The 13,349-nt window shown below is 43.4% G+C and overlaps 1 protein-coding gene and 1 long non-coding RNA gene across 3 annotated transcripts in view; one reads left to right on the top strand and one right to left on the bottom strand.

Moving 5' to 3' along the window:
• The window catches only part of LOC134761435 (uncharacterized), a 383,675-nt gene that overhangs the window by 97,555 nt on the left and 272,771 nt on the right, over positions 1–13,349 (bottom strand). The window lies entirely within an intron of this gene.
• The window catches only part of FGF1 (fibroblast growth factor 1), a gene marked incomplete at its 5' end in the record, with an annotated part of 94,524 nt that overhangs the window by 78,237 nt on the left and 2,938 nt on the right, over positions 1–13,349 (top strand). The window contains 1 exon segment of the mRNA NM_001133601.1: positions 9,146–9,249. Within this exon segment, the coding sequence (NP_001127073.1) occupies positions 9,146–9,249 (104 nt within the window).

Raw genomic sequence — 13,349 nt, 5'->3', positions numbered from 1 at the left:
AAAAACAAGAATGACAACAGCACCCACTCATAGGAATGTAGGAGTTTTAATGTGATAATGTTTGTAAGAGTGTTTAGCACACTGCTAGGTACACAAGTGCTCAGAAAAAATGGTATTGATCATCATTCTTCCGGGATTCCTGAGCCTTCCTCACCTAACCAGCTGACCTTTCAAGTCTGTTAGATTAAATGAATGCTATGCTTGCTCGCAGAACTGAGGGTGACTCTTTGTCCCAGTTTCTCTGGGACTATCTGGGTTGAAGCCCCTGAGGCCTGACACAGAGGCATAATGTGCCCAGGCACAGGTGCAGCAAGCCCCGCCCCGTCTCACTCCTCTGGCAGGGCAAGTCTGCTCTGTGATTGATTCTGATCTTTCTGAGGAGTTCCCTCTCGGGTGAAGGGGGACCATGACTTATCCCTCAATGGGATTAATAACTGGAACAATAATTAGAGAATAATTTCCTCACGAGTATTCCAAACCTTCAGCTGCCTGCCACAGCCCACAACTCCTCAGCTCCCCAAGCACGCAAGAGGCTACGTGGGGAGCAGAATTACCGGCACCACTCACTGCACAAATGGAAATGTTCTTAAGCAAAGTGCGTGCCAATCAAATATTTATAAATCAAGCCACATCCTCAAGGCACTAGCAGAGTTCACTGGTCAAAACAATCCTACCTTGCAGCCCTTTCTAAAGGGCAGATTCCTCTTCATGAAATGCCTCCTGCCCTGTTGCTTTAGGGGAGTCCAGACTTCTATTCTCTGGTTGGGATCACTCAGCACCTAGCAGTTAAGGCACTTTATTCTCCACCAGCACAGACCCGAAGTTAAAACAGTTTTTCAAATGACCACGATGGGGAGAGCTGGACCCCACTGCCAGAAGTCAGAGAGAGAGGAAGGTCTCCAGGCAGGAATGTACTCCGCGACAGGGTGCTCTCACCTCGGTCATATGTGATGGGAAGGACTCCTTGCCCTCCTCCCCACAACCCTCATCTGATTACATAGAGGATTTTTATGCATAAACTTTAAAATACACACACACACATAATATATAATATATATTATATATACTATATATATGATATATATGTGTGTATATATATCATATATATCATATATATATCATTATATATATATCATATATATATCATTATATATATCATATATATATCATATATATCATATATATATCATTATATATCATTATATATATATATATCATATATATATATGATATACATATGTCATTCAGTCTCTGGACTGTATCAAAATTTTCCAGGCAACTTTTTCAGACCTTAAAGAAGCAGACATCTTTTAAGATAAGGTTTTTTTTCATATATATTTACATATATGTGTGTATATATATATAGATGTGTATATATATTTATATATATATGTATGTGCGTATATTTTTTTTTACCACTGGAATTATTTTCCCCCAAATTCGATTTTTCCCCTTCTCTGTCTTTCTCTAATGTTTTACCAATCCCAGCTTGTGGCTGCATTTTAATTATAAATGCCACTGACATAAAACAACCTCACCAAGTTCTGAATGAGGCTGACCTCACTTTGGGTAAACACGGCAAACGACGGGAAGTCTCCAACCCAGAATAAACCAGGCACATAATCTCTCTTGGCCTCTTTGGAGAGCAGAGGTAGAAAGCAGGCTTAGAGGCCACAGACAGACATGCTACAGAAGCAGAACCTCTCTCTCCAGGCATTTTCCTCATTGAATGCACCACTTGTGGTTTTACCTTTACATTTGCCTGGGATGGGACAGGAAGATGCTAGGATAGCCTGGGGCTCAGAAACAGGGTGCAAGACCTCAAAGTTGACTTCTCTTGGCCCTGGCAGGCTCATAACCCTTTCTCCTTTTTTCTACCTTTGGAAAGTAAGGGATTGCTATTCTTACTGTGAACAAACTACTGCTAAGACCTAATGGAAGGCTTTGGGGAGCAGAGGAGAAAACCAAAGCTACAAACTTAGTTCCTCAGATAAAAGGTGTGAACACCTAGATGGGGGCTAGCACAGCCATGCAAAAGCTCTGGGCTCCCCTTTATGTAGGTTTCCCAGGTATGCAGGGACTTGTGAAGCAGTTTAAATAATGAGCATGGGACAAGGAAGACCATGACCCACAAAGGTGAGTTTGCACGTTTCAGTTTCATTGACATGTAGTTCTGACAAATAGGCTGTTTTCAAACCAACACTTCTTAACTCATTCTTAGTAAAGGAGCAGGATTCTGGATTCTATTGGGGGCACATACAGTCACAAATCCACCAAGTAAACACTTCCAGCCCTCTTCCCGTACATTTTTACAATGCTTTATCTAAGTTTGAATTTCTCCAAGAAATTTCTATCATTAGATTACCTTTTTAAAAGTTGCTTTCCATTTCTTCAGCTAAATTAATTGTTAATGTCCCCATTTCAAAAGGGGAAAATGAAGCACCCTACGGACCATGGATGTATCTTGTTTTTCAAAAAGTACTTGCCCCTTCATCCCTGGGATGCTTGAGAGACACTGACCTTCCTGTTCATAGATAGCAACTCCTAGATCCCTGTATGGGATAAAGAAGAGATGCTTGCTCCTCATTTGCTCTGTGCGCTAACCTGGTCGGGAGGTATTGAAAAAGGGAGTGGACAGAGAAGTTAGAGCTTTAGAGGTGCCTCATCCACCCGTCCTGCCTCCCCAGATCTCCTGGGTCCCTGTCTGCCACCAAGAAGACCCACCTTTTATAAGTGCCTATGCTCTGGTCTAGATGCAACATGGACTCAAACCTAAGCTGGGTCATAAAACATCTCAGGGGTCACCAGGAACAAAAAGCGGGAGTCTTGGCCAGCTCTAAGTGTCCCATTGACTATGAACGGAGCTTTAACACATCAGCTACCACCCTAAAATGTATGGAGAATCAGGGGAGATCATAGCAAATCCCTGATGAAAATTTTGTAAAATACACAAAACAATATGCATAGTTCATGTATACGTAGTAAAATAGAAAACTATGCACTAGATATAGACCAAACACCAGCAAACACCAGGAATCTCATCACTCAGAGTCCTCCAGTGTCACCAGCTGGCTGTTTTTACCTCAGAACTGTTTATAAAGAAATAGAGTTAGGATGAAGGAAACATTTCCTAAATTCCCCTCCCAGTCTTAGTTCCTCTTATCCTTCCCAAAGCAGCTACTTGTATGAATCTGGTCAGTATCTGGTGCACAGTTTTATATTTTACTATAGATATATTCATGAGCTACACACGTTGTATTGTGTTCTTTTTTTTTTTTTTCCTTTTCTTTTTTTGAGACAGAATCTTGCTCTGTTGCCAGGCTGGAGTGCAGCGGCGCGATCTCGGCTCACTGCAACCTCCTCCTCCAGGGTTCAAGCAATTCTCTCGCCTCAGCCTCCCGAGTAGCTGGGATTACAGGCACCCACCACCACATCTGGCTAATTTTTTTTTTTTTTGTATTTTTTGTAGAGACGGGGTTTCACCCTGTTGGCCAGGCTGGTCTTGATCTTCTGACCTTGTGATCTACCTGCCTCAGCCTCCCGAATGTATTGTGTTTTTTAATACAATTTTCATCAAGGATTTACTATATTCTCCCACTGCAATTTTGTTTTTTTCACTGTATGTTATATTCTGCCTTTCTTTGAAAGGGGATTAAAAAAAAAAAAAAACTACACACACACACACACACACTCACAGAAAGAGAGAGAGAAAGAATGTTGCAGTTTTTGTGCTTTTGTTTGCTTTTAGCTCAAAAACAAGTGGAGCTTTTGTTATTGTGTTGCTGTATCACTCCCAGGTTCATTTGTCTGTATCCCTAATCATGTGGAAGCACCAAGTGCAGGGATCATGGCTGGCACTGAGCGTAAGTCCCAGCACCTAGTAGATGAATATGTGTTGACTGAATGGTTCTCCGTCCCCCAACCCTGAGCTGCTACCCGAGGAAGGAGCTGCTGCTGTGTGGCCAGCCCCTCCCTCTCTTCCCAAGGTCCCCCTTTCTCATGCTCTCTCCTTCCTTGCCTGTCCTCAGCAGCAGCTGCAAGAGGATGTAGGTCTGGAAAACTGGAATGAAGTCACACTAGAGAGCTGGACACCAAGCCAGCTACACGAGCCGCTCAGCCTGGGTGTTGCTCCTTCCTGCCAGCCCTACTTGCAGAAGGATATATGTTTAGGAAACTTAGCCAGAAAGAAATCCAGTGAAAATGAGCTATGAAACTTGGACATCCTGGAGAAATAATATTTACAGAGGAAACTCTTGAGACGAATTCTCACCGGCACAACAAACCTGGTGTCGGGACTCATGGCTGAGGGCTGAAGTCATGTGCTAAGCAGGCCTCTGGCTCTTGTTTACCTCTATGAGGCCTCTTCATGGCCATGATGGAACTCCACAGATGGCAAAGCCAACCCTATTCAGCCCCATGGCCAGACAAGTGGGTGCTATTGAAGGCAGCAAAATAGAAATGCATAGGAAATGAAAAGCTTTTAAAAAATCTTCCTTGATTGGCTGGGCACGGTGGCTCACGCCTGTAATCCCAGCATTTTGGGAGGCCGAGCGGGGTGGATCACCTGAAGTCAGGAGTTTGAGACCATCCTGGCCAACATGGTGAAACCCTGTCTCTACTAAAAATACAAAAAAAAAAACAAAACAAAAAACACACACTAGCTGGGCGCGATGGTGTGTGCCTGTAATCCCAGCTACCCGGGAGGCTGAGACAGAAGAATCACTTGAACCTGGGAGGTGGAGGTTGCAGTGAGCTGAGATCACACCACAGCACTCCAGCATGGGCAACAGAGCGAGACTCCATCTCAAAAGAAAGAAAAAAGAAACAAACAACAACAACAAAAAACTTCCTTGATTACCTAAAAAGACCTCCCCTTTGGGGTTTCTGTAGCACCTATAATTAGTGTTTGAGTAAATATCTACATATATGGGCGATAGGTTGAAAAGAGTCCCAGGCAGCTAACCTCACTCCATTCCATGGCTACAAATGGGAACCTGGATGGCCACCCGCCATCTTGTCCATGTGTGATCTTGAACAGAAGAGGGTCCGAGCAGGAGAGTATGGCTGGATTTGGATCAATCCATTCCCATAACTGGAGCCCAAGAGGTTGTGTGAAAGACAGGAACAAGTAGGATACTTGGAGTACTCAACCTGGGGTCTGGTCATGATTTTTCCCCTTCTTAGAAGTATAACGTTGCATAAAACACACTTTCACCAAACTCCAGCTCTTCACCTAAAGGACAGAGCAAGCACCACCATTCTCCAGGGAATGCTTCAAGGAGAAAAGGTCACAAAAGCACAGAGGAAACAGTCATACGAGTACTGGCCACTTTCCATGCATTAGCCCTTACAACAACTCCCACTATAGATAAGGAAACAGAGGCAAATACTTTGCCTGATGATCACACAGCTAATAGGCAGCCAAGCAGAACTTGAGTTCATGCAGTTGTGTTCTGGAGCCCACACTCTTTAATTTTGTACTGTTTATATCAAGATAGAAACTAGCATGGTGCCCGGCACATTGTAGGTGATCAATAAAAGTTAGCCCCTTCCTTTGATCTCTCTTAAACATATAGGATTATGCTGAGAAATTGACAGAAAAGTATATGTGAAGGTTCTCTGAAAACCATAAAGTCTGATAACCATTTAAAAAAAAAAAAAAAAAACCAGCTTTATTGAGATAACACACATACCATACAATTCACCTATTTAAGTTGTACAATGCAGTGGGTTTTCTTACAACTTAACAGAGTTGTGTAACCAACACCACAATCCATTTTAGAATATTTTCAAAAAGAAGCCCCATGCCTTTTAACCATAATTCCCCCATCTCCACCCACCCTGGCCCTGGATACCCTGATCTACTTGCTGTCTTTATGGATTTGCCTATTCTGGACATTTCATTTAAATGGAAACATAAAACACATGGTCCTTTGTGATGCTTTCTTCCCACTCAGCACTGTTTCCAGACTCATCTGTGTTGTGGCACGCCTCAGAACTCTGTTCCCTTTTTATTGCCAAAGAATATTCTATTGGCATTCCATGTATCTACTTGCTCCATAGACTGGTAGACTGAGAAATAACTTTATGGAGACTGAGCGCAAATACCCCTCATTTTACTCAAAAAGAGACTGTGTCTAAGAGGCTATGCAGCCTAGCCAAAGTCACTCAGCTCAGAGCCCAGCCTTGAGCCTTACAACTCTCCATGTGGTCCCATCTTACTGCCCCCCTCAGAGCGTTATTGGAAACATAACTCAAAGTGCACAGCTTATTGATGACGGGCCAGGAGTATCATCTCTGCCAATATTAGCCCAACACCATTCATTCGCCAAATAATGTAGACTGCCCGCTGTGTGCAGGGCACTGTGGGAGGTGCTGAGGATCCCAGAGGGAACAGGACAAGATCTCTACCCTTCCTCTCAGAGTGTACACTTTCCTGAGGAGGCAGAAATAGATCAGTAGCTCCCTAGATAATAAAATCATTGCATGTTGTACTAAGTGCCATGAAAGAAACAAGGGGCAGAGGAGGAGGAGGATGTGGGGGATGGTGGCATTGGCAGGGAGAATGGGGTGGGGATGAAAGGACCCCATGCGCAGAGTTTCACAAGTTACTGGGGAGGGCCTCTTTTAGGATATTTAGGCTGAGGCCTGGAGGAGAAGGACCTTGTGAATATCTGGAGGAAGAAGGTCCCAGAGAGAGGGCATAGCATGTGCAAAGATCCCAGGAAAACAGGGAAAGTTTGGAGTTTAATAGGAGCAGAAAGACAGAGCGAGCAAGTGGTGTGACTGAAGCCTCCAGAGAGCAGGGCCCACCTTACAGTGGAGGCCCATAGGCCTGTCCCCTCATGGCTACACTCTCAGAGCTAACCATTCCTAGGAGGACCTGTGAGAAAGTGCATCAGTGGCTTCCAGTTCCTTCCTGTGAATTAAATAAACTCCACTTGCCACAGGAAGCTAGAGGAAGTCCTGAGTCTCTATAGCAAAGACTTCCAAGGAAGGGAGAATTGCATCTTAGGTAAAGGTGATGAAACTATGAATCATCCTGGGGGTGAATCAGGAGATAAGGAAGGCAAAGAGAAATAAGAAAATACAGGCATATTAACAGAGAAGTGGTTAAACAATTATGGTATAGCTACATAATGGAACACAATTCAATCGGCAAGAAGAAAGAAGTTTACTCTTTCCATACTGATGTAGAAAGATCTACAATTAGTTGTTAAGCAAAAAAAAAGCAAGGTGCAGAACTGTGTGCTCAGTACATTACCATTAGTATGAGATAGTATGTCTTTTGCAATATACGCACACAAGCTCTCTAGAAAGGATACACACACAAGATGTCTAGGAGGGGTTTCCTTGTTTCTGCATCCCCCCAGGAGATGTGCACCCCAGAAGGAAGCTTTTCACTATCTCCTCTGCTCTTTGGAAAAATGGAAGTATATTTTCTATTCAAAGAAATTAAATTAAAAATGAAAACAGGCCGGGTGCAGTGGCTCACACCTGTAATCCCAGCACTTTGGGAGGCTGAGGCAGGCGGAGCATGAAGTCAGGAATTCGAGACCAGCCTGGCCAACATGGTGAAACCCCATCTCTACTAAAAATACAAAAATTAGCCGGGCATGGTGGTGCCTGCCTGTAATCCCAGCTACTGGGGAGGATGAGGCAGGAGAATTGCTTGAACCCGGGAGGCGGAGCTTGCAGTGAGCTGAGATCGCACCACTGCACTTCAGCCTGGGCAACAGAACAAGACTCCGTCTCAAAAGAAAAAAAAAAGAAAAGAAAAGAAAACAAAGAAAAGGCAATGAGGGGTCTAGATCTACCAACCAAAGCTCTGTGTGGTCCAGCCTCTCCTGCCCCTCGGCCTCTGCCAAGATGAACCTCAGAGATGCCCCTCATCCTCCTAGGGAACTAACTACTGGGCAGCCACTGGTTCCTGGTCTAGATTTCACTCCTAGTCGTAGTGATGGTTGTGACGGTCTAGTGACCAAATAAATTATCCCGAAGAGTCTAGAATTAATTCCAATTCCCAAATGTGAATTATCAAAGCACCTCTCTCAAGAGGGCACCCTAGGGTGAATAAACAAGTTAATAATTATCAAATGGATATTGGATTCCAATTAAGTGTCCAGCAGCTTGGAAGTGTCAATCAGTGTGAATGAGGAGAGTGTGACTCTGTAACTCACAGTCCTTTCCCTCCATCTCCAGGTTTCTCAACCTGGGCGCTGCTGACTCTTTGGGCTGGAAAATTCTTTGCTGTGGGGGCTGCCCTGTGCATTGTAGGATGTTAGCAGCATCTCCGGCCTCTACCCACCAGATGCCAGTAGCACCCGCCCCCCTAGCTGTGATAACAGAAACTGTCTTCAGAGATTGCCAAATGTCCCCTTTGGAGCAAAATCACCCCCCAGTTGAGAACCACTGTTCTCATCACTGCATTTCCAGGTAACGGCTTCATTCTCCCCCCATCAGGAGCTGGCGATCTCCCCTCTGCCTGTACCCCAGGTGAGTTGCCATAGAGGCTGAGGGATTGACAGAAACTTCATTGTGAGGGAGTTCCCTGAGTTTCATATGTGGCAACCAGTCCTAACTCCCTGAGAACCTCTTCTGTCTCAGGGAAAATAGCAGTCTCAGATTTTATAAAATAACGATCTGCGGACAGGAGTCTCTCCCATGACTAGAAGGCCCAGACAATTAAAAGGCACCCCTGTGCAGGTTGATAATGAAAGCAGAACACATGCAGGCTGGCCAGATCCTACTCTATGGCATCCCAAGATTGCAGGGATGAGGGAAACCGGGGGAGTGAGTGCCATTTCCTCCTGTGATTATCTTCCTACAAGTGACAGAAAGAAAGGGGCGAGGCACCGTGAAGGTGCACTCAGGGTCATTTTGTAACCAACAGGGTGGACAGGTAGGTGAGCCGGCCGTTGTCTCTCCTTCCTTTCCCAAGGACGTAATTCCCAATGGACAGCTTTCTTTGGAAGGCAAAGAAAAAGGGACTGTATTTCTATGTTTTGATTAATCTGAGGCTCATCCCTAAGGGCTCCGTGAAATGAATGAGCAGAATTTTCCATGGCCAACTGTCCTGGCTGCCGGGTCCTATCGGCAAAAGCGTAGTGTTTATTTACTTTTGCTCGTGTTATTTTTATTCCAGTTCAGCTGCAGCTCAGTGCGGAAAGCGTGGGGGAGGTGTATATAAAGAGTACCGAGACTGGCCAGTACTTGGCCATGGACACCGACGGGCTTTTATACGGCTCAGTAAGTATGAAGCTGACATGCTTCCAGACATGGCCAAGGTTTGAGGTTTCCAGAAATCTTGTTACACGGAGTGAGGCAAACTATAAAGCAACAATTAGTCTCTGTTTGTTATTTTTTCCAGAAGGATTCCCACCCTCACCCTGCTTTATTTTAGGCACAAACATAAAAGAGTTTCTTGTGGTATTCTCTCAAAACACTCAAATGTGTTATCACATAAACACAGAGGAAAGATTGATTGATGTTTTGGTAACTCTTCAGTCACTCATTTTAGAATATCTAATCCCATTCCATTCATTCGTTCATTCATTCCAAAAATGTTTTTCTTTCTTTTTTCCACTTTGAGACAGAGTCTGGCTCTGTCGCCCAGGCTGGAGTGCAGTGGCACAATCATGGCTCACTGAAGCCTCGAACTCCTGGGCGCAAGAAATCCTCCCCCCTCAGCCCCCTGAGTAGCTGGGACTACAGATGAATACCACCACGCCCAGCTAATGTTTTTATTTTTTGTAGAGACAAGGTCTCAGTATGTTGCTGAGGCTGGTCTCAAACTCCTGGGCTCGAGCGGCCTCAGCCTTCCAAAGTGCTGGGATTATAGACCACCACACACAGCCCAGAAATGTTTCTTGAGTACCTGGGTACTATGTGCTATAGGTGTGTCTCTTATTGCTTTTTACACAAATGGCAGAGCCTGGGCTTTCGTAGTTTATATGTCATGCATAAAACTTTGAAAATAGCCCCTTTTATTCTGAAAGGATCACCTAAAAGGATAGAAAGCTTAATAACGTAATTCAACATTTATCAAATGCCTGTGTCTAAGTGCCATGTTAGGTACTGAAAGGGTGTGAGGATGAATGAGCTGCATGGAGAGGCGTAGTCTAATTGTTTCTTCAGTAGCTAAAATCCTCCATGTTTCCTGCCCTCTCCCTATCATAGCCAGTGCTTTATACAGGTTTGACCATGTATAGATAGGTCTTTATGGGAAAGGAATAGAAATAGAGGCAACGTGATTTTGCCCCTGTTGGTATCTCTGTGACAGGAGTTAACTGGAGAGACAGCTTAAACCAATGACTGCAGGTTTTGAAGTTATTTCTAGATTTTAATGTTCCCTCCTCCGTATCCTAACAGTTGATAAACTAAGGCTTGGCTGTAATTCCTAGCCCAATCCACACCCCTTTCCTCCCTTTTATGAAGATGTCTTCAAAAAGACAGTCAGTAGGGGGAATTTTAGTCTGGAGCTTCAACTTATATCGAATTGCCAAGTGACAGAGGGCACAGAAACCCTCTCTTGAAGTTGTCATCTCAGCCAAGGGTCCCGATGTGAATACAGTTTCATTTCCTCTCACTGCCCACTAGGGATCAGGAGATTAAATCATCAGGGTAATAGGTAACCTCTAAAATGCTATGTGCTCAGTACAGATCACCTGGGATGGCTTTAAGGGGTTTGGCAGTAGGGGATTTTTTTAAGGTAGTTCTTCCAAGTGGTAGTAAAATCAATCCATCAGTCAATCATTTAGTCTCAGACTCATGATTGAATCTCACGCCTCTGCCACTCTGGCAAGTCACTTACCCACTCTGAGCCTTGTCTAAAATGAGGACGGTCATGGATCATAACTGCCTCACACAGAGCGTACATGGGTTCAGTGGTGCAACACACAGAACGCGCCCATCAGAGTGGCTGGCACGTCGCAGACCAGTGGTGGCTGTAAGACAAGTCATCAGCTTAGAAGCCCCTCACCCTCACTGTGTCTTAGGCTACGCCACAGTTTTATGGCTTTTCCCCCTTTAAATAAATTTTGATGTTTATTGTAACCTGCTTTCACTTATATAAAAATATTGAGGGAGAACTCCCAGAATCTAATTTCCGATAGGCTCCAGGCACCCCCTTCTCCCACCATAGCCGTGGCCATCACTACAATTCACCTGAAATATGATCTTAGTATATTATGCCTAAGAATGTTTGCATTTTCCCCATTGATAAAGAGAAGTTCTAAGATGAAGCTCTGCTTCATGCTCTTCACAAAATTTAGGCACTAATCCATCCTGATTCAAACGTGTGTGTGGAAAGGATGTATATATTTTTTTAAAGTTTGAAAGGCTATATATCAAAATACTGATATAGTTATCTCTGGGGGTGGAGAATGGGTGATTTTATAGTATGTGAATCACTTCCTGTATTTTCCAAATTTTTTTTACAGTAAGTATATGTCACCTATGTAATTTAGAGTGGGAGGGGAAACATGCTAAATATAAAAAAGAAGACAATTTAAACAATAGACATGAATCAATAGTTAACCCACATGTCTTCAGCATTGTACCAAGTGCATAATGAGTGCTGACAAATCCTGGTGGAGGGACGGAGCACCGCTGATCTGGCCTGCTGACTCAGCCTGTGACTCAGCTATTTTGTGTGTGTCAACTGCTCCAGTATAATAGAAACATCAGGTGGGGAATGTGGCCATCCTCACCTTCGTCACAGAACACAGGCCTGATGCCCACTATGAGGTGTCAGGGGCGAGTCCTCCCTACAAGGGAGTGGGCAACCCACATAGGTCCTTCTACCCCCAACAACGTGCATCAAACACAAATGTCTGCACCATGTTCCTCTGGAGGCAGCAGAGTCATCCAATAAAATATTATATTTATATCTCATCTTGTTCCAAAATGTCTAAAGTGTCTCACCCAGTTGTCATTTCACTAGATTATGAATGAATAAGAAGCAGGATACTTCCTGTTACACAGTTCCTTACTAAGAAAGGCTGACTTTACTGACTGCTTTATATTATCTCAAGAATCAAATTAAACACATTACTTAGCTGGTGAGCACCTATTATTTGCAAGGCTCTGTGTCTGGGGGATGGAGAGAAGACCAACAAGATTCCATCTCCTTCCTCACTAGGGTTTATAATCTAAAGAAACAAACATGCTCACATGTAGAGAACAATGAACAATATAATTGGAAACCGCCAGACAGGGAATCACCAACCACTGTGGGTGAAGAGAGACTGCAGGGGTCACACGACTTGAAAAAGGCAAAGCAAAGTCAGATGTCTCAGTTCCAGCATAAGTGTTTTAATATACCTGTTTTAGACCCAAATGTAATAAATATATTCTAAGATCTTGACAAAGAGAAAGTTCAAAAACTGAGTTCCCCCTCCACCAACAGATTAACTACAAGTACGCAAAATAGTGGTTGCTGGATTTTTTTCAAGTAACTGCACTCTTTAATATGTTGTGGCTGATTTTCAACTTAATAAATGTACAGCTACACTGGGTTCTACTGTACAGATATTCTTTTATCCACTTAACCAATCACCTTTCCACGGACACATAGGTTACTCCTAATCGCTTGCCCCTATAACCATTGGTTCAGAGACCATCCTCAAAAATACAGTTGTACACTTACTCAACCATCTCCTAGGGGTAGATTCCTAGAAGTGAAATTGCTGAGTCAAAGGTAATACATCTTGTAAATTTTGATACATATTGCTAAACTGTCTTCAGAAAGTTTCCACTAATTTTTCTCGCCAACTGTGCATGGCAGTGCCTACCTCCCACATTCTAAGTCTTGCAAATGGTTTTTTATCTTTGCGCAAATTTTTTTTTATCTTTGCACATAGGATAGCTAACATATGATAAATAATTTTTAACTTGCATTTTTCTCGTTAGCAGTATTGAATGTTTTCATAGGTTTGTTGTTCATTTTTAAAACATCAAATAAAACATGACATTTTGATGATATCATAAGTCTATATCCATACAGCCTTATCTAGTCTGTATGTACATAAAGAGATGTAGGGAAGGATGTTCATCAGTGATTAACAGTTGCCTATATCTGGGTGGTGGGTTTTGGGATAGTTTTTTCTTTTTACAAAGTAAAGGTATGTTTTTAAAAGTACAATTCTTCTTATAAGTAGCATTTTTATTACTCTTTAGAGACAGGGTCTCGCTCTATCACCCAGACTAGAGTGCAGTGGTACAATCATAGCTCACTACAGCCTCAAACTCCTGGGGTCGAGCAATCCTCCTACCTCAGCCTCCTAAGTAGCTAGGAGGACAGGCACACGCCATGGCACCTAGCTAATTAAAAAAAAAAAAATTGTAGA

Source organism: Pongo abelii, chromosome 4 (genome assembly GCF_028885655.2).
Source record: "Pongo abelii isolate AG06213 chromosome 4, NHGRI_mPonAbe1-v2.0_pri, whole genome shotgun sequence".
NCBI classification, from domain to species: Eukaryota; Metazoa; Chordata; class Mammalia; order Primates; family Hominidae; genus Pongo; species Pongo abelii.
Note: the sequence above shows the minus strand (reverse complement) of the source record. Positions and strands in the feature narration are given on the sequence as shown.